Source organism: Hemibagrus wyckioides, linkage group LG03 (assembly GCF_019097595.1).
Source record: "Hemibagrus wyckioides isolate EC202008001 linkage group LG03, SWU_Hwy_1.0, whole genome shotgun sequence".
In the NCBI taxonomy this organism is placed as follows: domain Eukaryota; kingdom Metazoa; phylum Chordata; class Actinopteri; order Siluriformes; family Bagridae; genus Hemibagrus; species Hemibagrus wyckioides.
This window is the reverse complement of record NC_080712.1, coordinates 12,247,508-12,275,209: the sequence shown is the minus strand read 5'-3', so window position 1 is coordinate 12,275,209 and position 27,702 is coordinate 12,247,508. Positions and strand designations below refer to the sequence as shown.

General features: G+C 39.6%; 1 protein-coding gene across 5 annotated transcripts in view; it reads left to right on the top strand.

The window, feature by feature from the left end:
• The window catches only part of usp54a (ubiquitin specific peptidase 54a), a 54,671-nt gene that overhangs the window by 14,941 nt on the left and 12,028 nt on the right, over positions 1 to 27,702 (top strand). For all 5 annotated transcript variants that reach the window (XM_058385579.1, XM_058385578.1, XM_058385580.1 and 2 more), the window contains exons 2-9: positions 6,580 to 7,193; positions 15,325 to 15,417; positions 16,950 to 17,084; positions 20,129 to 20,242; positions 20,459 to 20,541; positions 23,173 to 23,278; positions 24,766 to 24,912; positions 25,852 to 26,001. In XM_058385579.1, the coding sequence (XP_058241562.1) occupies positions 7,047 to 7,193; positions 15,325 to 15,417; positions 16,950 to 17,084; positions 20,129 to 20,242; positions 20,459 to 20,541; positions 23,173 to 23,278; positions 24,766 to 24,912; positions 25,852 to 26,001 (975 nt within the window). In that variant the 5' untranslated portion in view covers positions 6,580 to 7,046. The remainder of the gene's footprint in view (positions 1 to 6,579; positions 7,194 to 15,324; positions 15,418 to 16,949; positions 17,085 to 20,128; positions 20,243 to 20,458; positions 20,542 to 23,172; positions 23,279 to 24,765; positions 24,913 to 25,851; positions 26,002 to 27,702) is intronic.

The following is a 27,702-nucleotide window of genomic DNA, read 5'->3' as shown; positions in this document are numbered from 1 at the left end:
CCACTGGTTAGCTCTCCCCATCACACAGCATCTACCAACTTAAGATTTGATTCTCTTGGTTCTTGACTATGGATTGCTGTTGTTGCGATTTTCTGGTAGCAGAGTAAATACTCTCCTGTTGTGGAATGATACTTGCCAAGTATATTTAGGCGTTAGTATAGGTTGAGTAATGCCTACAACATGTACTTTAACTTTTAAGTTAAGATCATATACAGGAATTCCAGATAGATAAAAATTCAAGGAAACCTCAGGAAAAGCAAACCCACATGTCATTCAATGTGGATATAAAATTAACATTTTTTTTATTTCCGACTAAATGTGTCTGATTTCTAATATTATAACCAAACTGAAAAGTGCTGAGTAACTGCTTTTGATGCATAAATGCAAAGTGTCTATGTTATGCATTGCAGGCTTTGTATTTCTGTTTGTATTTGCAACTGTTTAGAAGGGAGTCCGTAATACTACCTGATTGATGATAGTCATTTTGGGGGTAATCAAGTTATTCTCAACTGTTCTACATAGATATTATGTACACAATTTAGGAGTCAAGGGTGGGAAAAGACATATTTGTGACTTTCCTGTGACTTAGAGGTCTGGTATTGTTCTTTATTACTGTAACTATCTAATAGACACGGTTATCTAGAAAATGACTAAACAGTAGCACATTGATATACTACTTTATGCAACATTTTAATAGCATGAGGGTGAAGTGAAGATTTCACAGATTGTCTGTGAATAAAGAGGATCTGATCTTCTAAGCTTCTGTAGTTGGCTCAAAACAGACGCTCTTAAAGGAAATCTGCTATGTTCGGCTGTGAAAACTAAGAAGCTGTGGTTCGTGCTGTAGCTTCTTGCATGTCTAATGATCTATTTTCTCATAAAAAATGCCCACAGTGTTGGAGGAAGACCAATTACTCCCTCAGTCCCATAGACCTCTAAGAGCCGTGAGCGTTAGTCACATGTTTAATTGCATTGTCATGTGATCTGACAAAATCCACATTGGGTTAACTTCAGATCAAACAGATCCAGCTAACAGGCTTTGGCACACTTGAGAGAACAAGCAATGCAAAGTAAATCCTCCTTTTGCTTGCTCTGCAGAACATCACAGACATGTGTTGAGGGTTTGTTCAGCACACTTTGAAAGAAAGATAAATTCTGAGATTCTGCGAGCACCTTCGGCTTGATTGTTAATGTTCCAGGTTAAAAGGCATTCATTTCCAGAGGATGTTGACTTGTGTGGCAGAGGTAATGTTTTCCTTTACTGGAATTGATATGGAATTGCGTGTCTACAGGCATCATATGGGTTTTACCTTTCTCCCATTCCCTTTATCTGTAGCTCACCAGTTCCAGGTCTGTCTTACTCTTCTAATTTTCTCTTGCTGACTGACTGAGTCACTCGTTCAGCTCCTGCACTATTTATATCATGTTTCAGGCCCCTACTGAGCGGCCTTTTAACTTGCGAATAAGAATTGTCCTGTGTGTTGAGGATTAATCATAGGAAATGATGACGCTGACAAACAAACAAACAAACAGCGACACTGCAGATGGCACATTGGCAGTGTGCTTTAAGCGTTTACCAAAAATTACCTTTGTACATCACAGTTTGCAGTATTATAAATATTGTTTATATAAACTAATATTTCAAGCATAAAGGTACACCTTAAGGTCTGCTGTCATATGTTACGTGATACTCGTGCTCTGTATAGTTGCACACGTGACATTTGTTTACTTTTGGTCTCAGATGTGTTTCCAAAACTTGTGGCACATTTCTGATTGACATACGGTGAGACTTGGAAGAGATGGGTGTGGGTATGATAATAATGATTGCCCTTTAATTTATATTAAACTTTTAAAAATTCTTAAAAAGTAAAGTACTTTCCGTATATCGGCCTTTCGGATGCTTTACACCTTACTGATGTTGATTTGTTTGTATGTAAAACACCATGGTTCATCCTACACTCTTACAGAGAACAGATTTTTTTTCCAAGAATAAAGCAATATTTCTCAGTGAGTTTAGGTCATGTTTTTCCTCTGGACTGATTTATTAACATGTATGTAGAGATGTACAGGATGTCATTCTAATTCTAGCGTCCAGTAGTAATGCACTGTAATGAAACTTTGTACCGAGGTTCAGAACACACTGGTCCGAAATCTAACGGTATCACACAGCCAACATGTGTGGTTTAGCTGGCCAGCAAAGGAAAGGAAAGGAAGTGTTTTTATTCACTTTCTTATTCTCATTACCGGTTAATGTAGCTATAAAAAAGTTTTTGATTTGACACTCTGGTCTTTTTTCTGTCTAAATTGGAAGCTTTTTCCCCCCTAAGTTGCATTTTGACAGTTTTTAGCACATTGTTTTAGTCCAAGTTTCTTGGTATGGTGTCAACTGGATCTCTATATTAATACAGTTTAGTCATTTTGTTGCACTGAAATTCAGGTGAAAGAAAATCTTCAAAGCAGCTGATGGAACAAGTTCACTGATTCTGGGGCAGAGGTTTTATCCTGTTTAATTTGATGGCAGCCAGAATTGTAGTCCATTTATTATGCCATATGACACTTTCTGTTGAACAGACCTCATCTTCTTTTGCTTTCAGGACCGTGAATCAGAGAATTATAGCTCCATTAATGTGGACTTATGTAGGCCAGGGCACTTCCCTTAGATTAATTACCCAGGTCTCTACCAGGACCTGATTGCTAAAGGAGTCTTTGGCATAGAAAGTATTAAGAGCACTCATGTTAGTGTACTTTTTCTTTATGGAATAATCAACTTATCAAAATTGAATAGGGGTTTAAAATCTTGATAATTACTAATTGCTGACTAAATGTAAATGAAAACCCTTTAACAAAGAGCCAGAATGTTTGACTGGTATGGAATTTGATCACAACAAGGCTGTCTCATTCGTGTTGACTATTGAAATATCATTATAATAATAGCCAGTGTAACTTTAGAAATTGTGAAAAATGTGTAGGATGTTGAAAATATTTAGCCATTTTTAATATTCATATAGAAATCGGTGCTGTTGAACATATGCTAACTTCTGAACTTTGACTTTGGAAAGTTGATTTGAAAAAAGCTTTAAGATTCCCAACGTTATGTTCTCAGTGTTCAGAAAGTCTGTCGGAGAAGTCATGTGGCTGTCTTGACGTCTGCCAGACGGTACTGTAGCTATTTATCCACTTGTCTGAGTCAAGCTTTTGTCCCTGTTGGATATTTTCACACTGTTGCTTCAAGTGCATTTTTGGCAAGTATAGAAGCTGTTGGTGTTAGACCGGAGTGTGAAACTGCTTGTTGGTGAGATTTCATTAGTAGCGCACATGCACTCTGCCAGTGCAAAAATGTCAGGCTGTGGCGTCAAAGAGTGGGTGGGAATGCATTTTCTCACTTCTGACGATTTTAGCCATCATTCATTTCCAAGCAAAGTTGATTAGTCACAAATTATTTGCTTTCTTTAATGGATTTATGTAGCTATATAAATGGTCATAGGAGCTCATTTTTCAGCCTGTTCAGCCTCTTTTCTGTTTTTGGAAGATGGAAAGAAACCAGAGGAAACACTCAGGGAAAACATGCAAAACTTCTACACACACACACAATGCAGAAATGAACCAGAAACAGATACAAAAACATTACCTGTAGGCCCACTCCAGCGCCCATCATCTCCATAAATATGGACCCAAGGAACCTGTTAGATCTGGGAATATGACAAAGTAGATTATGGGAACGGGATGTAGAGTCCTTACAACTATGTTCAACAATTTTGCAGAAGCAACACAAGAACTTTAGATATGCTGATTTACATCTAACATCTGATTTCTTCACACGAGCCAAGAGTATTTTTTATTTTTTTTACTTTACCCTTACTTAACTGTTATAAAGCTTGATTTCTCTAAGGCTTTGTGATTGGTCTAAATAAAGCAGGCAGCAGGATTGGGATTCGCCAACAGTTACGCCCTCTGGTTACATAATCAGTCAGTTTTCCAAGAAGTGGAAATCTGGGCCGCTTCTTTAAGATGTTAGCCACAACCAGCTCTGGCACAAGCACTGGCCCAATGTCAGTGGAAAAGTTCATCATTTTACCATTGCTTAACCCTAGTTTCCAAAGAAGATGTGTTTTTTTTCCTTTGAGGATTTGTTCTTTTTTCCTTTCCTCTTGAGCTGGCACATCTGGATTATAGTGCTGGTGTGATCCAATGGCTGTCCATAAGACTAGTATCGTATTGGAACTCAGACTGAACCAGCTGAAATAGTTAGAGGCGTAGAGTGTACCATGGGAGGAAATCATTAATGCTCTGTTACGTTGTGTAACCGTTAACTCCTATTAGAGCTGTTTTGGTCCTCTGTGTGATGTGAAATCATGGGTGAGGTGTGTTTTTCTGCCTTCTAAATTGCACAATTCATTCATCTGACCATACTGACAACAGTCCGAAACTGTTTTGGCTTTACTGGGATTTGTAATTGTTCAGCCATAAACGAGATTAAAAAATTCAAATTCAATTGCCGTTACAAGAATGTGGTCAGAGCCTTAATGGGTTTCAGGCTAATGGCTGTGCAGATAACTGATAAACCAGCCAGGAGCAGCCTAATGGCATTACAAGAGTTTTGACTTGCTATTAATCCATCACTGTCATTGCCACTGATTTCGACTGATTGGCCTAAGCGCTCACAAAATCAACACAAGGCTTGGCAACTATGATTCCAGTGACCCAAATTTTAATAGTGTTTTGGAACAGATTATTGATTGCAGCCTGTAAACAGCATGACTGTATACTTTGTGTGTGTGCGTGTTGGTGATTAGATAATAGTGCTGTGCTGTTGAAATGAGCTACGGTGGTGTTAGTCACTGTAGTAAAACTGGGCTGACTCTCACATGAAACAGATTTAAGAGGCATGACACAATCAAAGGCAGGCTGCTTTTGCATCAAAGGAATGACACACACTGTCCATCCAGAGACTGGCCTTTTTTAAGAAAAAAAAAAAAGAATTGTGGTCAAAACCAAATCTCCATATCCTGATAACGGAGGTGAGAATACACGGTGTAATGGCAAAACATTTCCAAGGCGATGGCAGAAGTTGTTACCATAAACATTTCACTGGATTTCTGTGCCATGTGTATACACTTCCTTCTCTACTTGGAACTGTGAGACAAGCTTGTTTACCAGTATTTTGTGTCTGACCAAGTCACAGGGCTTACTGTAGGCTCATAGAGAAATGCAACCATCTGGGAGCTAAGGAGCTTCTTACTGTTCATGAGGTTAGGTTTTCCTGCCAGGCTAATCCCAGCGTCTGATCTGGCTAATCTGTTGGCCAGACGTGACACTTGGACCTATCCTACCCACAGACAAAAGGCGTTTGTTTGGCGTTAGGCCATTACGATGAACTTAAAGGAAAAATCCACTGTTGCAACTTGCCTATCAGGATTTTAAATCAAGATGCGCACCTCAGGTGTGAAAAAAGATTTTATCATTGAATACTAAGGTGACTTATTTGTCTTAAACTTGTTGGACATGTTGGTCTAGTTTCTGATAGTGGCAGCATTGGGGAAATGATGCAGCAGAGCTTTAATACTTTGGTCTGTCCAGCTCTCTTACCTGTACAAATTGCTTGAGCAGATCAGGTTCCACTTCCATTTTAACATTCATGATAAGATTAAAAGCAGGTACGTTGTGCTCTTCCCCTCGTAGATCTCTAACTTGTTGAGCGGAGTCTCTACAGTAACTGGACAATAACATAGCTGCGTCGTATAAAGGTCCTAAGAGTCCGACATTTTCTCTGCTACTTCTACATTAGATTTCACATCACATTAATAAGACATTATCACTTGTGTGGGAGATCATTTAATTTTTTTATTCCTATTAAATGCCATAGTAACTAGACTGGCTGTGTCTTCCTGTCATTGTGGCAGACAGTCACTAACTTCTTAAAGGAATAAAGAAAATATAGCACACAGACAGACAAATTAGCACCCTGATCTCTAAGCACGTTGTAGATATTTCAATACATACATATTTAATGTGTTTCAGTGTGCAGGTCTCATTTAATTCCTGGTTTCTTTTCACAAAGCCAAGGACTATGAGATGTCAGAATATTACAAGTCTCTCCTGATTCTTAGATACACATTATCTATCATTTTTATTGACTTTGTTGTTAAAGACAGACATTAAACCTAGCCCTGACGCTCCTTCACTGTCACTCTGCCCATATTCTCACTACAGCACTGCCCTTGAATCTCTTTGTTTAAAGAACACATGGGTGTTGACAGTAGCCACGGGCATTTCTGGCAGAATGACTGTTCCGATTTTTCAAGGTATTGCTTGAATAATATTCAAGTATTTGGACTTCTGCTCTTACACTCTCTCTCTCTCTGACACACACACACATACAGGGACATGTATACTAGAAAACGTATATCTGCTATGGTGTGCAGTGTACTATGTGATTACTATGCTCTACTTTATTATATGCCCAACCCTTGTTATGATAACTGTATCTTTGTCTCCTCAGCATACAGTCGTGTCAAAAAGACTAGGCTCTAAGAATGGCTCTAATTTCTAAATGTTTTTATCTCTCACTTTTTCTTCCAGATCTGAAGTGCGAGTTTTCACACCCTGCTGATATGTTTACAAGCTAGGGGAAAGACGAGACGCTGACCCTCTTCTTCCACAAAAATCTACCAGTGGCTGTTTTGGACTGTGGTGATCAAAGTGGAGATTAGAACATCCCCCTCAAACCTGAGACCCACTGCACAAAAGTCTGTGAGATTCCACGAACAAGACCTCAGAGATAGGGTGCAGATAAGAGAGGTGTGAAAAGTAGAGGACAAGTGTGTAAGTCAGCCCGGGACAGCTCTATTGAAATTCATGATTTTTTCCCCCCTGCCCCTTGGTGATGCTTTATAAGCCTGAAACTCAGAGCAAGCCAAGGAATTAGGTCATGCTAGCCCATGAAAGAGCTCTTTTTGGACATTTTATTCTAGTCTTGTCTGTTTTGAGAATATGACCCTGAGGTTGGTGTTACTGGGACAGACTGGTTGCTGAAAGCCAATTCCACCATGTCCTGGAAAAGGAACTACTTTGCATCAGGCAGCAGTGGGCTGCAGGGCATCTTTACCCCACGCACCATGACCTCCATTGCTCCCAGCAAAGGGCTCAGCAATGAGCCAGGACAGAACAGCTGCTTCCTCAACAGTGCTCTGCAGGTAATACACACTTACTTTCACAAACACAAGCTGTCATACATCAGTGCCATAAAACAACAACAATGAATTTAGTGTTTTAGAAACCAAGTATATAGTCCCTAGTATTGAAAAATGACATAATACCCCCAGGTATGGTTTTCTGGATTCAGAATAATTTTTGTCTTTTATGTTTTTGTGTGTAAGCCTAAACAAAAACAGGCACACAGAAATTAAGAGAACAATTAAGCATGTTTCTGACCTTAGTGACCTGGGAAAATACAGCTGTAAGTTATTATTCCTGCTAGCAAATATGCACCAGGGAACTGTAATGGGAAGTGTAATAATTATAAAAATTAACACAGCATGAGCTACATAAAAAGAAGAAATGAAGCATGTTAAGGTACCAACCTGTGAAATTATCAATTAGCACAAACTAATTATAAAAAAGATTCCAGGATCAAACAGTAGTTTTGGATTAATATGAATGCATTTATCTAAGAAGAATCTGCACTGTGTTGAAACCCTAACTCAATCCAAGCCCTAACCCCAGTTCCAACTATAACCCCCAAACCCCAATCCTTACTTCCTATGCCAAGCCCAAATCTAACTTCAATACCTAACCCCCAAACCCAGCCGTAACACTGACTCTAATCCCAACCCCCAAACTCTTAATCCCAACTCCAGTCCCAGTCCTAACCCCAATCCCAACCCCCAAATTTCCCTTAACCCCAACCTTAATCCCAACCTTTGCACCACCTTATGCACTTGAAATCCAGGTACAGCAAAATAATTTTTCTTGTGGCTTGCCAGAGCATCATTTTGTTTGTGTTTGCATCTCTGTAAGTGAGAGTTTGTAAAAGCTAATGGAGAGGGTGTGTTCTCTTACTGCGTGGTGTGGCGGAGTTTAGATCTTACAAGAGCAATAGACATTCCAAGAAGAGGCGTGAACTGGGAGTCTTCAGAATTCTTCAGTTTTATTTAACAACTGTTTCAATTTATTTGGGATAATATGAGTATAATAAACGGAATTAAAGTCAGAGGTACGCTAGTCATACACTGCAAAATTATAATGTTTAGCTCAGGGGTGTCTTACCCACAAGGGTGGCAAAGCTACAGGTTGATATTCCAACCAATCAGGAACCACACCTGATGCCACCAGTTTCATCTGGTGTTTCTCTCACTTGTTTGGAATGAAAAACATCAGCCACACCATATTGTTTCATATACCGAGTATGCAAAATAAGTATGCAAATAAGAGTGCCCACTCCTGGATTAGTTGAACTGAAACAGTAACATTCCATCTATTCTAACACTACTGCATTTTATTCCAGACCTTAATCGTGTCATGGTCTAGTAAGATACTTCAGCAAGCATTGCATGACTACAGGAAATCTGTCATTTAGCTCACTGTTTCTTTCTCTTTTTTGGGACTTTGCAAAGGTGTACAGTGAGAAAAGGGTTTTACTTTTCTAAAGCATGATTTATCTTGGACAGGATTTCTGACCCTCCTTTTACAAAACAAAATGAGTAAATTAATGAAGTGGAAATTATTTTTCTGCATTTCATTTAATTTTCATTTTCCCCCCCTCATTTTATCCCTCATATGGTTTTGGTTAGTTCACACTCACCAAGCCAGCTTTTCCCTATCACATGGCGAGGCTAACACGTGCTTCCTCCACAACACATGAAGCCAGCCAACTGCACATTTTTCACACTGCTTCTCATGCAGCAACACAAGGCAGCATAACACACTGGGAGGAAATTAGCTATCTGCCCTCTTTCGCATACACAGATGCCCATAATTGGCTAGTACTGATGTGATTGACAGGGAAGACACAGCCAGTTTTATCTCTTGGACTCCATTCTGTAATTCAAAAATGTCATTAATTTGTTTTAATTCATTAAGCCCAAACAGTCAGTCTATTACAATGTTTTCTAAGATCAAGAAAATGTTAGTGTTATGTTCCAGGGGTAGATTCAATTAGGACTCCGATTATGATTATGAAATTTATGCAGTTCTTCGAAAATCTACATTCCAAAGTGGCCCTCGTCATTTAAAGAAGAAAAGTTGTCTGTCAGTAAGGGGTTATAAACAGGCAATTTTGGGTTTTATGTAATATAAATACTAAATGGTTAAAACACAAATTCAGTTACATTTTTAAAGGTATTTGGCAGCACTAGATTTGTGTGTGTATATATATATATATATAGTGTCAGTCTCTGAGCTGCACCAGGAACATTATAATAATCAGTCTCTGTCTGAGCTGATGCCAGCTAAGAGCCAGCATGAGAAGTCTGGTGATTACAGGGCAAGCCAGTAGTGTTTATCCACACAAAAATAGTGTTTTTCATACGTTTTAATTTCTCTTCCATCCAGCTTGAGAAAAATCCAGAATCGATGCAAAATACAAAAGTCCAAAAATAAAAATGAATAGAAAAATCTAGTGTTTAGAAGTAAACCTGAAAAAATGCCCAGGTTGAGCTGTAGACATCACGTCATGATTCACAGCAGTGTGTTCAGTGGGCTAGACAAGCTGAACCTGGATGTGTTTACTAGTTTCATATTTACATAGAGGAAGGATATGTGTTTTTCCAGAGTGTGTGTAAATCTGTCAGTAACATGTCATCAGGTGAAGGAGCTATCATTTTTTTTAATGTTTATTATGATGGTGCTGGAATTGAGACTTTTGCTTCTTGCTTACATGAGCAACATTACCCACAGCTCACCTGCTTTTTCATGCACAGCCATGACTCAAGCCTGTGTGCAAAAGACCCCACAAACAACTGTCATGCAAACGCTGGCTAGGACAATAATTACCCAGCACACAACCTGCCATTAGGTCCCCTCTATTTTTAGATTACTGTATAACCAGCTATATGGATTTAAAGCTGCTTAGCCAGATAATAATACCTCTGAAGCTACAAATTAGTGTCGGTTATGAGCTGGAGGAGGAGGCTGAACTGCTCCATTGTATTGTCTGCTACTATGAGGCACGACAATATGTCGAGACAGCAAATCGAGAGGCCGGGGGCGAAAACAGTAATTTCTTTGTCTGGAATTAAATGCAGTGCTTTAATGAGCTTTTATTAATACTCTCTTCTGAGGATCAGATTTCTGCCTGCACTGGTCTCTGGGTGATTAAATACAGCTACAGACCCTTGATAAGTGTCCGTGCTGCAAAGAGAAGCCCTAATCAGGAAATGCCAGAGTGGCACCAGGCAATCGCTGAAGGACTAGCTCTGAGTTTACTAACAGAGACCAGATGCTTGTGTTTTTATGACTTGTTTTTAACAAATTGCTTAAGAAAACCTGGTCTAAAATTAACACTGATGGGTTTATTATCTTAAATGAGTTATAAAATGATGGGATCAAATCTTTCTTCCTTCCTTCCTTCCTTCCTTCCTTCCTTCCTTCCTTCCTTATCTTCTGTTCTTTCCTTCTTTCTTGTGATTCCTTGTTTCTTTCTTAAATACTTTGTGTAGCTTATGTTCCATGTGAGCATTCATGGTTTTGAATATCTTGTCGTTTACACTATTTTATGACATACTCTCAAGCCTCTAGAACCTTTTTTTATTATGACTTTAACTATCGGCAGATTTGAAGCAGTCAGCACCGACAAGTGTAACATATTTGACCCGTGTTGTGGCTTATAAATAAGTTTCCTTTTAATGTACAAATCTCTTTTTGTTGTTCTGTCTAGACTGCTATTTCTGGGCAGACTCACATTTTAGTATCATTCATATACTAAGCCCTCTCTGCAAATGAGTATTCATGTCCTCCTCCATGCCTTTGAAGCCTAAGCAGACAGAGAGCTGTAAAGTGTGTTGAGTACACTTCATACCTGTGACCTGACCTAGTCCATAATCATCCTAACTCAGTTTATTACAGATTGGTGAATGGAATGAAAAGGCAGAAGGAGAGCAGAGCTCAGTATGTTATCCCAGTGAGCTATAATTTACCGATCCATCAAGCCAGTCCATCTCGGACTGATGATTAATGCATTGACGATGAGAAGTCAGTTTTCTCAGCAGGACATTTATTCTCCACTAAATGTACTTTTACACTACCTCTATTTACACAATGCATATTTGCCTCTGCAGGCAGTATCAAATATTCAGACCTTTTTTTTTTCTGGTTCATGTGAAATTGAGTGAAATTAGATGGTATTTTGTCAGAATTGAACTTACAGATTTACACAATGACTCCCACAATCCCACATGATACTTTCTTTTGTGTCTCACGGAGTGATTCAGTACTTCCGAACCTATTTTCTACACAGAGCAACATTGTGAAACTGGCTCTTTGGAAACAGCCACCATAGCTCAATGCATTTCTCACAAACGAGACATGATGAGCACTGACATCATTAACCATTTCAGAAGTGAATAGGAAAATGTCTTCGCCCATCTGCAGTTGAGCCGATTTCAAACCAAGGACAGAATCAAGGACACAGCATGATGGGAAAGAAAGGAAGAGCCTGGGTGAGAGAAGGGACAGTGTTGTGTCTAGGCTTCTCATATTTACAAACAGTCTTATTTCCCTTCACCCCTGCTGAGTCAGTGGTGCACGAGAGGGCCGGATATGTAATCAGCACTTTCCTGTTATGCTAAAAGAACACCAGAAATAAGGGTTTGATGTTTCTATAAGCTCAATTTTTTTGCATTGCGTCACCGCATACCGCCAGTTTAATCAGTTCTCTGTCTACGATTCACTATCACGTGCAAGTTGAAATGAAAGCAGTTTTTCTTGCAATCTTTCTTTCTTTTATTGTTGGTTATTTTGTTCTTTCATTTTCATCATTTTTTTAGGTGTCCTTTCGTTTTCTTTATTTGTCTCTTCTTTCAATATTTTTAAAATATTTTGAATCTTTCCCTCAGTTCTTTCTTTCTTTCCTTCTTTCTCTCTCTCTCTCTCATTTTTTTCGCATTGAAATACAGAAATAACATGGACACACACAAATAATCATACACGCTGTCAGGAAGCAGGTGTAGTTAGAGACAAAAATGAGTTAATGGAAGTGACCAGTGACCAGGCTGTAGCTATTCCTTCCTCTTTCCTTCTCTCTCTCTGTCTCTCTTCCTGTTCTTGTCCGTGCTATCTCATGCATGTAATGTACACTGCAATGGTGTCATTTTCTCCACAGTGCAATCTCAGAGCTGTCTGATGTACCAGATCTGCACAGCTCTTCAGAGCCTCAGACTGTTTGGATTTTTGACCCATTTGCTGTTGACTGTCATCTCCGCTGTTCACTTTTAATCACAAATATAGTCGGAGTGATTCAGCTGGATGATTGGAGAGAATTTTGTCCATGGACTAAAACTGAAAAGCCGTTTTAAATGTGGCTCATGTTGAACTCTGGTTTTGCAGAAACACTCCCCTGTAGAACTGGAGAAAGATGGGTCAGTCTGGCACAACAGTAATGAACAGCTGAGGCTGGACTCTCATCGTGCTATCGCCTATCACCAGCGTACCGTTACTCTTCATTACTTGTGCCGTATGATTACAGAACCAGGGTGTAGTGATGCTGGCTATATTCCCCTGCTGTTACTGTTGATGTGGAGTTTTCATCTTTCTCACTGCTTGAATACACTCTTCTGAGAGCTCTTTGGCTTCTAGAGCAACCTTCCAAGATAAAACAGTTTAAATTAGTCTCTCATGAATTTTTTTTACTGTAAATAATGAGACAGATACATATGCTAGTTGCATAATATACTTTTCTAGTGTGCCACAATGCGTAATCATCTGTTTTCCTGCCAGTGGAAGAGCTTTTTGTATTATGAACAGAAAACTTAGTTTTGAAAATATGTTCATTTCAATAAGAATATGTTCAGATTATATGCAAGTTTTTTTTTTGTCACTATGGTGCAGTGTTCTTTACATGTATTATGTCAGTATTGATAGATTAATCTGATTTGTTATTTGTTTTCAAACTAGACATACACCAAACAGACATAACATTATGACCTCTGACAGGTGAAGTGAATAACACTGATTATCTCCTCATCATGGCATCTGTTAGTGGGTGGGATATATTAGGCAGCAAGTGAACATTTTGTCCACAAAGTTGATGTGTTAGAAGCAGGAAAAATGGGTGAGCGTAAGGACTTGAGCGAGTTTGACAAGGGCCAAATTGTGATGGCTAGACGACTGGATCAGAAAGTCTCCAAAACGGCAGCTCTTGTTAGATGTTCCCTGTTTGCAGTGGTCAGTATCTATCAAAAGTATCCTTTAAGTCCTGTGAGTTGCGAGGTGTGGCCCTTGGAGGCCCCACATCGCAATTTATAGGACCTAAAGGATCTGCTGCTAACATCTTGGTGCCAGACACCACAGCACTCCTTCAGGGATCTAGTGGAGTCCATGCCTCAACGGGTCAGGGCTGTTTTGGCAGCAAGAGGGGGACCAACACAATATTAGACAGGTGGTCATAAAGTTATGCCTGATCAGTGTAACATCACTACAGAATAATTGCTCTTAATGTAGAGATTCGACAGAGATGTCCCTTTTTGCAGCTGGGACAGCTTTTCAAAAGAAAGTGAGATATGTGCTGCTTATGGAAAAGGATAGAACTTTACATTACGTATCATCTTATAACATTTATAAGACTGTTATCTGACAAGCCTGCCCTGATGTGGTCAAAGTGGCTTTAGGACCGGACTCACCAGTTTTATTTATTTATTTTTTTATGTCAACAGCTTGCAATTTTTCTGTTGTTCCTTGTCAAGCTTTTAATCTTCACCCTGAAAACATGATCCTTCCTGAGGTCATCAGCTGCCTTTGCTTGCAATGGCACTAAATTGGCCACGTTATGTGTTCTAAGGCTGCTGATCTCTTGAGAAGAAATGAGGTAGATCCTGTAGTATATTATGGTTTGGGATTAGATAGGCAGTGGTCACTTGTGTGAGTGAAGTGGAAAACTATTAAAAGTCACTGTAAGATATAGTAGAACTTATTTATCCCATTGTCTGTTCATCCCTTCCTCCATCAAGAGAACCTAAGGATGGTGGTTGGTTGGTTAGGATGGTCCTTTTTTCCCTTTTTGTTCTTTTATGGATGTATTGGAAATTTTTCTTCTTTCAGGTTACTGTTTATTTAATGAATTTTTTTTTTTTTGCATTAGTGATGAATTCTTACTTACTGTATGATCTATAATCTATGTCGTCTATCTCATATTTGAGTGAAACAAAACAGAGAAATGGCATTGCATGTTGTTTGAATCAACAAATGCTCCCGATCTACAGGGTCGTGTAGTAAAGTGTTAAAGGTCTAGCTCAACAACGCTTCTTTCATATAGCAGGGGTTGGATCTTGCATGCTTTTAGTCACTACACAGAACTGTAAGTGCTAAGCCGCTGTTGTATTAAACATCGAGTGAAGTAAAGAAATGAACTATTTTGTGCTGTTGCACAAGCTACAGACACACACCGGGTCAGACCCTGGAGCCGTTTCTGCTTGGACAGGTGTGTGTGTTTGTGTGGAGGACGGATCTAAACAGCAAGAAGATGCCAGGGCAGTATGTTCTCTGCTGCCACTCCACATCTTTCCTCATAGTGAGAAACACTGTCTTTTACCTTGCTTTCACTTCTTCTATCTTTAATTTGATGTCAACCTGTCCATGTCCTTTCTCCATCTCACTTTTATATCCACCCTGAGTCTGGCATTCTGTCCTGCAGGTATTATTAAGTGTATAAGACAGCTGACATCTGATAGGTGAAGCATCTCAGCTTGTCCTGTTGGAGGAGCTGGAGCAGTATATCTTTGCATTCAGCATAGGCAGAGGTTTGTTAGTCATTATCCTGGATTAAGGAGTCCTATATTCCAGCAGGTAACACTGCATGGACTTGGCTATACTGAATTCTACTCTATTAGAAATCTTGGTTTTATAACTTGTTAGATCTTTCTGGGGGGACATATAAAGAGTCAGAAAGACACGGGTCTGCAGCACGGATTTGCGCAGTGTGTTGAATATTTGATGGCTGAAGAATTCATGCTCAGAAATTCAGCAGGACAGTAGATGGTTATTTGCTTGTATGACTTAACTATCATGTTCCAGGGTCTCTGAAGAGCTTCACACAACACTGTTTTGATTTCTGGTGTGATGACTTAAGTCTTTTTAGGTCACATCATTTTTCTTTGTTTTGCTCCTCTTTTACAGGTCCTCTGGCACCTGGATATTTTCCGCAGAAGCTTCAGGCAGCTAACCACACACAAGTGCATGGAGGACTCTTGCATCTTCTGCGCTCTCAAGGTAAAACCTAGCATAATCACGTATTCTTCTCAGTGTTTGTAATCACTATTGACATTTGGTTCATATTCCTGCGTGTTTCACTTGCTGGGTTTCTGTACTCTGTGCAGACAAGTGGATATTTGAGATCTGATCGATATCATGTGGGAAAGAAAATGTATTTCTCATTGATTTGAGGATGTATGGTTAGCTTTACCTCCAGGTTTAGTTTTTGTTAAGTAGAAGCTATTGCCGTGTCCTTTACGCGTACCACTTATAAGGCATACAAAGCTAGGGAGGACGAACAAATTGGGTGCTTTCTTTCCTCTCATCACCATCACCTTATGCTCATTGTGTCTTCTTTACATCTGCAGTGTCTCTGCCTTTCATCACGCCCTGTCAAGAATCAGCTGTGATTCCTTTCAAAAGCTCAAAAAATTAGAAATATCTGCTTGTATCCTCCACAGTGTCTGGGTATACCTGTTTACTGTCTGTCTGACCAGTGGCAGGTTTAGTTATAGCTGACTGAGCCCCATCCCTGATCATCAAATGTGGAGCTTAAATGAAATTTTATCAGTCATGATGATATGTTTTTTCATAAAGTGTATCCTGTTATTTAGTGAATCGACTTAAATACACTATACAATGGAAAGTGTCTACCAATGACACTTTTCTCCCAAAATATTTGGTATGAAACTGGTATAATGAGTCAAAAGAAAAAAGAGGCACTAGTCCAAGTCCAACAAGGGCCTGTGTTTGCAGTTAAGTGTTAAAAAATTCAACTTGAGCCCTGCTTTATTCACATGCCCTCTCACTAGGCATATTATACTTTAATTTATTCAGTCACTGAGGTGTGTATACAGTGAAGAAGCCTGTATATGTGTGACATGGGATTCCTTTTATTAATAAACACTGCTTATAGATCAGCCTGGCTTTTTCTTAAATGTTTCTTAAATGTTTGTTTCCTCTTTAAATATTCATATTTATTAGTAGATAAAAGTAATAACACGAAACTATTATGCAATATGTTGTATAAGTGGAATTGTGATGGCTGCCATGGCTACAATGAATCAGGCCAACTGGCAACATTCAGAGACAGAGGGAGGAAAAGAGATGGAGCCAAAAGAGAGAGAGATAAAGATCATGAGAGAGAGAGAGAGAGAGCTAGAAACATGGCCACGTGGTCACTCTGCATGCACAGGCATCAAATACAGATTTATCCGACTGTGATTTCACCAGGTAAAACTTGGCACTGGTGTTGTTTTTTATCTCACTGAGCTGAGTAACAGAGTGAGGACAGATTAATCTCTTAGTGACTTGGCAGGCTTTATTCACTACTCATCACTTCTGTTGTTGATTTGATCTGTAATTCGTAAGGAGGATGTAGATAAGCAGATTAATAAGCTAGAGTCTCATAGTATTGATTATTTTACAATTTTTCACACTTTTTGCAGAAATACTAGCTATCCTGACAGTAGTTCTATATCCAATGTTCAATTTACGTATTTTGTTATAGATAGTATTATTCTCTAATGTGTACCGTTGTGTTGTTGCAGAGCATCTTCGTGCAGTTTCAGTACAGCACAGAAAAGGTGTTACCTTCTGACGCTCTGCGTACGGCTCTGGCCAAGACGTTTCAGGATGAGCAGCGCTTCCAGCTGGGCATCATGGACGACGCTGCTGAGTGCTTTGTAAGTACCCTCAAAGCTTGGATTGTATTCAGGAGTAGGTTACTGTTGAATTGAAACTATACGCGATCCAAGTACGTCAATTAAACAGGTTTATAAGAAAGGAAGATGACTTAAACATCAACCATGGTTTTTAAACAGACACATATTCTTGCTTTAGTAGAATGCCGTAATTGACCTTAAGGGTTCTCTATTTATATCAATTGCAAAGAAATCAAGAAGACATAAAGATCGGACATATTTGTAAATTGTGTGCAAGATCCTAGAAAATTCCTTTATGAGATCTAGTAGACTAGATCTAGTAGAGATCTAGTCCCCTTATCCAGAGAAACTTTCCTAGCACTTATCTCATTTATGTAACTAGGCAGTTACGGATTAAAGGACAGACTCAAGACCCCGGCAGTGGCAACTTGGCAGTGCTGGGATTTGAACTTATAATAACAGGCCAACCCCTGAGCTACCACTTCCCTGTAATGTGCCACTAATGTAGCTTTCAAATAACTTGTAGGTAATTTACCTCTTCGTATTCAAACAAATTATATCCGGAAGGATGCCCAGCACAGATGGGAATTTCCACTACACTGAGCTCAGCAATGGGAAAAGTGTGAAACTGGAAAGTCTGTGTCTAGGGTCATATAAAGTTCAGTTGTTTTTGCTCTGGATTGTGCTGTCTGGCCACTGGGAAAACAGTTGACTGTCATTTTTATGGTTGATACATAACTCTTAACGCCTAAAGAGCACAGAAATGAAAGCTCACTGAATAGAAACTTTAATATTACATGTATAGTATTATATGCATGCACAATATATGACCAAAAGTATTTGTACGTCTCACCAACACATCCATATGTGCTTCTTCCCCAAAACTATTGCCACAAAGATGGAGGCAAACACGTGTCTTCATATTCCTTATTTGAACTAAGAGGCCTAAACCTGTGCCAGCATGACAATGCCCTTGTACACAAAACACTGTCTATGTTTTGCTAAGGTTGTGTATGCTAAGACATGGTTTGGCAAGGTTTAAATGGAAGAATTAAAACTCTGACCTCAACCCCACTGAACACCTTTGGGATGAAATGGAGCACTGACTGCACCCCAGGCTTTCTCACCCAACATCAGGGCTTGACCTTACTAATGCTCTTGTGGCTGAATGAGCACAAATCCTCATATCATGCTCTGAAATCTAGTGAAAGCATTTCCATTAGAGAGGAGGTTATGATAACAGCAAAGGAAGCTAAATCTGGAATGGGATGCTTAAAAAACCCACACAGGTGAGAAGAACAGATGTACACCAAATTTTGGCCATATAGTCTATATACTAGTTTATATATTAGGCCATGCAGTCTATAGATCTATATAATAATGAATATTTATAATGATAAAGGTAATCAGAATGATAACGTTTTTATTCTAATGGAATTTTAATCCATTAGAGTGCAATGGACATTTCTACAATAATGTCATCATCCCAAAACAAAAGAAAAATCCTAATTAGGTTCTTTCTTTTAACCTCTTTGTCTCTTCACCCCTTTCTTTCCTCTCAACTCCATCAATTCATTACTTGTCAAATTTGAAATGTGACTTTGTCTGATGAATTAAAGTTGCTCTGGTAGAAGAAATCCTGAAGACGTGTGTGCTCTTACACCACAGCTCTGCTCTGTTTATTTTGGCTACCATTTATTCGCGCCTTGGATCTGTCAAGCCGAGCAGAAGGAAAGGTCATGTTTGATCACTTGTCACCTCTCTGTTCTCTCCATTTTTTTTCTCCACTGAACTTGAGATGCAGTTATTCGCTGCATTTTCTTCCAGTGAGCTGAGAGAGCTATCGGGTGGGGGATATGCTGAGTATCTGGGGCAGCCGGACCTTGCTGTTTGTGACGCTGCCTTTCCCCAGTGATACTGCTTTCTGATCAGCGTACTCATGGATAACATGATTGAACAGCAGCTTAGTGAACAGTTCCAACTCTCCATGTGAAGAACAGTGCATCCTCATGCCCTTTCACCTGTGGGAGTAGTTAAACCAAATACCCCTTGATTGCTGGGATCAATATGCATCAGGCACAAATCGTCTCCGCTTCTCAGCACTTCTTTAAGTGCATGACCTGTAGATTCTTCATTTACTTAAACACAGTACAGCTTCTGGACTTCTTCAGATTGTTTATACCTGTTAGTATCCACTGACAGGACCGAAGAAGAGTTTGTTTTGTTGGTTGTGGATTGCGCTTGGCTGTTAAAAAGTGAGGAAGTGTCGCTTTGGCTGAAGTAAATCACTGATTTTATAATAAAAAAAAAAATAGTATCTTGCTACTAAGCTAACATTAGCTGATCTTTATTTAATTAGCTTTACTCAAACGTTAAGACATAAAACGGGTTTTCTTAAGTATGCAATCTTTTAAATGTCAATTTATTTTCACTTACAAATTTCCTCCCCTGATTATATGTTAGTTCACTCAAACACTAGCGCTCTAGCTAACGTGGATAATATTAGATAACTTCATTGGTTTGTTTGGTTAATCTCAGCTAGCTAGCTCAGCAATGGTTAGATACATAACTAAAATGAACCACTATCAAATGTTATAGTTAGTTAACTAGCATCTAATTATAATAAAAACATCTACTTGTAACTAGCTGTGACTCAACATATGTTGTGGAAATACAGAAATATTGATAGTTGTTTTAAACACCTCATTTTTGTCTCTTCAAACTTTAACTTTCTCACCTTAGTTTTGTCTTTCTCACTTTTTTCTCCACACATTCCTCCAGCCTTGGGCTTTTTCTAGCACCACTCTACACACACACACACACACACACACACACACACACCACACCCCATGAGAATTAGTCACTCCATGAACCTTGTGTTTTCCCTCTCACACTGACATCATATTCCTGGATAATAATAGAGGTTATAAAATATCAAGTGTTTGATCGCTCATCTTAAATGGGGGCTCACAGGGAGTTCAGTGAAAGTGCACACAGTCCCACAGACAAAAAAGCACCCTCAGTCCTAAAATGACTCTCATCGTCTTCCTCTCTGTCTCTCTCAGGAGAACATCCTCATGCGTATCCACTTTCACATCGCTGATGAGAGCAAGGAGGACATCTGCACGGCAAAACACTGCATTCCACACCAGAAGTTTGCTATGACGCTCTTCGAGCAGGTGAGGCTCCAACTCCTACTGTGTTTGGGGACAGTTATTTCTCAGCACTATATTTACTTTTCTAGAAACACATTGTCATACACAGTGTCCTTCTCTTTCCTTGTTGTCTGTCGCCTTGAAACCAGTGAAATGCTCCATCAATGAATGCACTGTTAACCACACTGTCTACATAAATGGGCCATTTTACACTCATTATATTTATCTCCTCATCTCTAGTGTGTGTGTGGTAGCTGTGGAGCGTCATCAGATCCTCTGCCCTTCATTCAGATGGTGCACTACATCTCCACCACCTCTCTGTGGTGAGTATTGCATTTTGTTCTGTGAGGTCAGAGCACAGGGTCAGTCATGATAATATGGTGCCCTTGGAGCAGAGGGTTAAGGGCCTTGATCAAGGGCCCAACAGGGGCAGCTTGACATTCTGATCAGTAATCCAGATCTACCACTGTCCCTCTAGAGCAAAACAGTGATTAGTTACATCATCCTGCATCACCGCAGTTATCAGAATAGTGAAACGCATTCATTTATGATTACAAACAGACTACAGGTGAGTGAGAGACTTTTTTTTTGGATAATGAGGATAGGGTCTGCTTGCACACCACACACTGATGAGTGTTTGGGTGGCTTTTATCGGCATGACACCATCTTTTCGTGTTACGTGTGTTTTAGTGAAAGGGCTAGAGGGCGATGGGTTTTAGTGGGACAGGGTGGTGTCTCATGGTTGTGTCTTAGTGTCGAACAGATTAACGTGTCTTACTGGATGAAAAATGCACTTTTTATACTTTTTATAATTTAATTAATTAATTTATTTTTATAAACTGGAGACTTTATATTTTTATAAAGTGGAGTCTTACAGTGGGAAAATGAGTCTTTTAGGTGTGTCTTTTACTGAGACAGGTGGGTGTGTCTAAGTGGGACAGATGGGCAGGTCTTTAAGCCCATGTAGCTGAATGACAGTACCTCTGAAAGTTTCTTAATGGGCTTGTAACAGTTAAAAGTTGTTAAGCCTGCAGTTAAATAAATAAAGATTTGTTAGGTGTCCAGTTAAGTTACTTACTTTAAGATGACTGTCTAGTTTTCACAGTAAATATAAATAACATTAATAAATAATCCTCTGGGAAAAACTATTCACATTTATAAACATGACTCTCTCAGAAAAATACTGCATTCATCTTATCTTAAGAGTGGAAAGTCCAGGCTCAGAATTTTTCTCATGTCTACGAAATATAAATGGAGAAAAACCTCTATCTTTGGCCTTTTGTTAGCAAGTTAGTCGGCTAACAGTAATGAATCATGTATAGTTTCCTCCTCAAAACAGTGATGTGTATAAATCAGTATTATAGATCTCAACAATGAATATTCCTGAATGTTGAATCTAAATCGTGTAGAATTTACAGCATCAACAACAGCAGCAATAACTCAGATAAGCAAGACCATGTGTGCAGCCATGTTGATTTGACGTCACTTGCAGAACTCTGTGTCCTTAGTCCTGAGTTCTCAAGTAAAAATTCTTTGCAGTGTGTTTCTGTTGATTTTCTATGGAAGTTTTCTATAACAACTTTTAGTCAAATGCAGAACTAATGTCAGGGACATTTTAAGGTATCAGGATAGTTCCAGCATTAGGCTAAGCATTGTGGACATTTAAGTATAGGACTTTCTGCAGGGTTTGCTTTTCCAGGCAGCTAGCATTAATGAAATTCAAAGATGGCTCATAACTAGTCACTGTGTTACTAGAGAAAATTATGAATATTTGTTTATATGTGGCACATCTTTATACAGTTATAATCCTGATTAGATGCATGGTTCATAAAACAAAGTGTATATGGGTCACAGAAACTCTGGGGTCTTCAATCTGCCATAGCTCTTCTGCGCACTTTGGCTCTTACTTCCTTCTGTCTCTGAAGATAAAATCTGATGTTCTTTTATTTAAAAAAAACAAAAACGATCTATTGATTCTGTTTCTTTATTCAATAACTTGCAAAAGCTATTATAAATGTTGTGAAATGAATAAATGGATCTGTGGCCCCTTAAAACTTTGCACAGTATTGAACTGCATAATGCTTGAGGGGGGAAAAAAATCCATAGAAATCCTGAGATAGAATCTCTTGATGGATCTCATTTTACATTATATAAGGTGGATTTTTCATTATATGAGCTGATATTGTGTAGTCAGTGGAGTGAATCCACACTGCATCACCCCTGCACCTGAACAAGGGATAGAGAATTCATTTCCAGACAGTAGTGTAGTATTTTTTGAAGGAGGACAGGCGCTGAAGCAATCCGAGGATGTATATAGCCGACTTCAGAGCAGAGACGGTGGGGTGCGAGAGGGCTGGGGCTCGTCCAGTGCAGAGTCAGCATTACCTCAGCACCTCACACAGAGTGAGCACATGGTGGAGAGCTCGGCCACATGCACTGCAGGATAAGATGATGGTGTAAGAGTAGCGGGGCGTTTTGATTGCAGGTCGAATGCAGAATGGGACTGTTCCTGCTGGCCAGCTCGCTGTGCCAGAGACTGTAGTATTGCTGTAGCAGTAGGGGGGTGTGTGTGTGTGAGAGCGAGAGAGAGCGAGAGAGAGAGCTCCCAGAAGTAATGTAATATGAAGGCAAACAGCATATAGCAGTCACCTTGCAGGCATGTGTACACACATATATTCTAACATACAGGGATACTCAAGCATTTAAACAAATCAAACACTATTTTACTTGTTGTTCTTCTTATGATGATGATGATGATGATTATTATTATTATTATTATTATTATTATTATTATTATTATTATTATTATTATTATTATTATTATTATGTGTGTGTGTGTGTATGATCATTTTGACTTGGGGACATACAGCTGGTCCCCATGGATAGCCAAAGGAAATGAAATTACCCCTTTAGCACTTTGACATAGTAATATTGATGTTGTGTGTGTGTTACAGTAACCAGGCTGTAAGGATGTTGGAGTGCAGGGAGAAACCAACTCCTGATATGTTTGGGGAGCTTCTTAGAAACGCCAGCACCGTGGGAGACCTGCGCAACTGTCCAGTAAGTGTACACACACACAAACACATACGCAAACCACTTTTCCATCTCAAACTGCCACTTCCATCGGTGTGTGTGTGTACACAATGTTTTGGCACCCTTGGTTAAGAATGCCTTTGTGATTAATGTGCTTAATCTCCCACCAAAATATGAGGGAATCAAATTTTTGTTTATTTGCTTCATGATGCCAGAGGCCAGGGTGTGCTCTCTCTGTCTCTCACTCTCTCGCTCTCTCTCTCACTCTCTCACCTGCTCGCTCACTCGCTCCCTCCCTTTCTCAATCAAATCACAATTCCCATTACAATAACTTGTTAATTATAAAGATGGAAGTGTGTGTTGATGTGAGAAGATTTCTCAGTACAGCATGCTGCAAAACCCAAACTCAAAAAAACAGATTCCTTCTTCTTGAATTCTAATTAGAAAATTTCTAACCAGAAATTGTGGCATTGTAATTAGCTGCATTATGTCATTGTGCATATAGGTCCTCATAATGATGTAGTAATGCAAGTGTAAAGCGTATGTTGTGTGGATGTGGGTGTGTTGTGTGGGTATGTGTGCGGGTCAGGGTGGGGGTTCGGGTGGGTGTGTGGGTGGTTTCACTGTGAAAGACGAGTTCTTGCTCATGTATGCAGATTTGGCACAAACATCCTCACAGCCTGTAAGGGGGGCGGTCCCTGGTTGTTAGGACTTCTTGTTGTCATGCTCTAACACACTGACACAACCTACAGCCCCCACACACACACGGCTCTGTGGATTCCACGAGTTCTAAAACTCAATTTTGTATATATACCGATCAGGCATAACATTATGACTAATATTGTGTTGATCCCCCTTTTGCTGCCAAAACAGCCCTGACCCGTCATACACTGTGTATTCTGACACCTTTCTATCAGAACCAGCCTTAACTTCTTCAGCAATTTGAGCAACAGTTGCTCATCTGTTGGATCGGATCACACGGGCCAACCTTCGCTCACCACATGCATCAATAAGCTTTGGTTGTCCATGACTCTGTCGCCGGTTCACCACTGTTCCTTCCTTGGACCACTTTTGATAGTTACTGACCACTGCAGACCAGGAACACCCCACAAGAGTGCGGTTTTGGAGATGCTCTGATCCAGTCATCTAGCCATCACACTTTGACCCTTGTCAGACTCGCTCAAATCCTTACACTTGCCCATTTTTCCTGCTTCTAACAGATCAACTTTGTGGACAAAATGTTCACTTGCTGCCTAATATATCCCACCCACTAACAGGTGCCATGATGAGATAGTCTTATTCACTTTACCTGTCAGTGGTCATAATGTTATGCCTGATCGATGTATATATTTTTTTTATTTAAATAAAAGCTCTAACATGTAATAGGTTCATATCTTGGTTGATCGAATATGTTTGGTTCCAGTGTTATATTCAGTAAGTTGTTAATCTCAGCTTTCAGTGTTGCCATTTTGCAAAGAAACACTCGTTTCCCTCTGACTTCCTGTTTCTCACAGGGTAACTGTGGAGAAAAACTCCGTATTCGTCGCGTGCTCATGAACTCTCCCGAGATCATCACCATCGGCCTGGTGTGGGACTCGGAAAACTCAGACCTCGCTGAGGATGTCATTCACAGCCTGGGCACCATCCTGCGTCTCGGAGACGTAAGACACACACTTACCCACATTTGCTTATTCTGATTAGCTCATTATTGTGAACCACTTACATGTAAACATAGTCTTTATTTAATGGCATTGAAATAAATGACTGATAAAACATCACCTTCTGCACACAGACCTCTATCTGTTTTCAGACAGAAGTGGAATTTTTTTTCCTCCTTGATCTAATGTTAGACTCAGATCTGGGGCAGACGGTGTAGTCCAGAAAGAATGGACATCTCTGACTTATAAATAGGGATTACGACTTTTTATTTTCATTATGATGCTAATAACAGAGTCGTTTGAATATTGACTGACTGGCGTCCCGAGCAACTCTGATGTGAAACCTGTTTTTGTCCTGTGCTCACATGCAAGATGTTAATCACCTTCATCACATTCCTTCTTGCCATGAAATACATTTGGGATTGCGCTGGAACAGGGGTCATCCTCATGATGAGTTAACATTTTAATCCCGTCTCGATCCTGATCCTGTCTCCCATTTGTTCTAGGTTTTGATACATGCTCTTTTTAAAGTATGGATTCAAGCTCCCTGCTACTTTGGCATTTAATGGAGCCGCTGTGTAACATTTAAAAATGCTTACAAACGGAACTCATTATTTTCAAGACCTTTAGATGGTGCAGGGGCTCTGTGTGTGTGTGTGTGTGTGTCTGTCTGTCTGTGTCTGTCTGTCTGTGGGTATATGTGTCTGTCTGTCTGTCTGTCTGTCTATTTGTGTGTGTGTGTGTGTGTCTGTGTACTTGTCCATGTGTCTGTGTATGTATGCACATACATGTGAGTGCGTGGGAGTGTGTGTGTTGGTCAGTCATCATTTGTATGTGTGTCTGTCTGTGTGTGTTGATCGGTCATCATTTTTGCTAGGGGTGTGTGTGTGTGTGTGTGTGTGTGTGTGTGTAAATAACCCTGCACTTGCTCTTGTCTCACAGCTCTTCTCCAGGGTGACAGAGGAGAAGGCCAGACAGGCAGAGCTCTACCTAGTGGGCATGGTGTGTTACTACGGCAAACACTACTCCACTTTCTTCTTCCAGACCAAGATCCGGAAATGGATGTATTTCGATGATGCACATGTCAAAGAGGTAAGAGTTTTTCCTGTCTCCAGACCACAGTCAAGTGACTTTTTTTAATAGCAGCATTGTGTAACAGCATCGCAGCGTTTCGGCTTGTACCAGAAACACAATCATTTATCTCAAACTCTCAGAAATGCTGCTTCTTTGATAAGTCCTGTCAGGGGCGATTCTAGGATTTTCATTTAAGGGGGGTATAATAGTAAAAAATAAAAATAAATAAATAAAATAAAGGTTTGAAGAACGCGCTGAAAGATGGGGAGGAGCCGAAGTCTGCCACCGTTTTCATAGAAAATTTAGAGGGGACTGAGGCAATCACGAATTTGTGTACAGTTTATGGAGAATCTCAGAACTTTTTTGTGGGGGGGGGGGGGGGGGGGGGGGGGGTAGAAATGTTCCTAGCGATGCCCATGAGTCCTTGTCTATTGTCTATATATATATATATAATATGCATTTTTTTTTTTTTTTTTTACTTTAGCAGCCAATCTTTTCATAACATATAAAATACAAGGTATATGTGGTCTTTCCAGACATGTACACACACAGGGCTGTGAATATATGAATATAATTTATTTACATAGCTGATTTCGACAAGAATAAAATCCCATAAATGCAGTGGTAAATAAATAAATTATCCCAATTTCTATGTAAAACTAATCCCATCTGAATAGGGCTAAAAACGATAAGAAATCCAGTGATATGTGTAGAAAGAATTCTAAATCAGTTGTGAGTGAGGTAACATTTGGAGCTGATGAAAAAAGAAGCATTTTTTGCAGTCTAGGGTGATTAGGAATATTCACATTAAGAATTCTTTCTGAAATTTCTCAGTCTGACGGAAACATAAATCTTTTAAATATCTAATTTAGAAATCTGTATAATTTTGTACTCTAAAATGCATATTCTGAGAATAAAGGGTACAGAATGGGAAGAAGAATTGCCCTGTCCAGCCTTGTCCAGGCAGATTACTCAGACGTACAGTTGCAGGGCAGTGTGATTGATCGGCTTCATGCTGAGTGGTTTGGAGAAACTTGAATCGACTCGTTATCCCTGGGTTTTTAAGCCTGTTATTTTGCAGAACCACAAAAGCAAGGGTGTAATTCAATCCTGACAGATGGCCATTGGCACATAGTACTCACAGTCAAGATGTTTTCCTGTGGCAGAGTATTTGCGTGAGTGAACAGCTGTCACTCCTCTTTAATCCTCACTGTAATTGCTGTGCACCTCTATGTTATTTTGGGACTCGTGACCACATTTAATGAGATCAACATGATCAACCCAGTCAGGGTTAGTGGAGAAGTATCTGGTTATAATGACTCATTTGCTCAAGTGGATTTTCTGACAGCGTGGTCACATTGAATGGCTTGTGGATCATTCCTGAATTGACTTCAGTTCATACATTCAGTCATTCGGTCAGTTTCATTCCATTGATTCTCCTAGTCATGGTCATGATGGATCTTGAGCACATCTCAGAAACATTATGTATAAGTCATGAACACACCCTGGATGGAACACCAGTTCATCACAGGGCTCAATGCACACACACATTCATTCCTCATACCTTTTTATATTTTCACTTCACCTGCCGGCATTGGGTTTTGCTCCTGGGTGTTGCCTTGAAAAATTCCTCAAATGACAGCAACTTACTTTCTATCATGTGAGCAGAAATGAGGGTAAGAAACCTTTATCACCACACATACATTTCAGCTTTTCTTC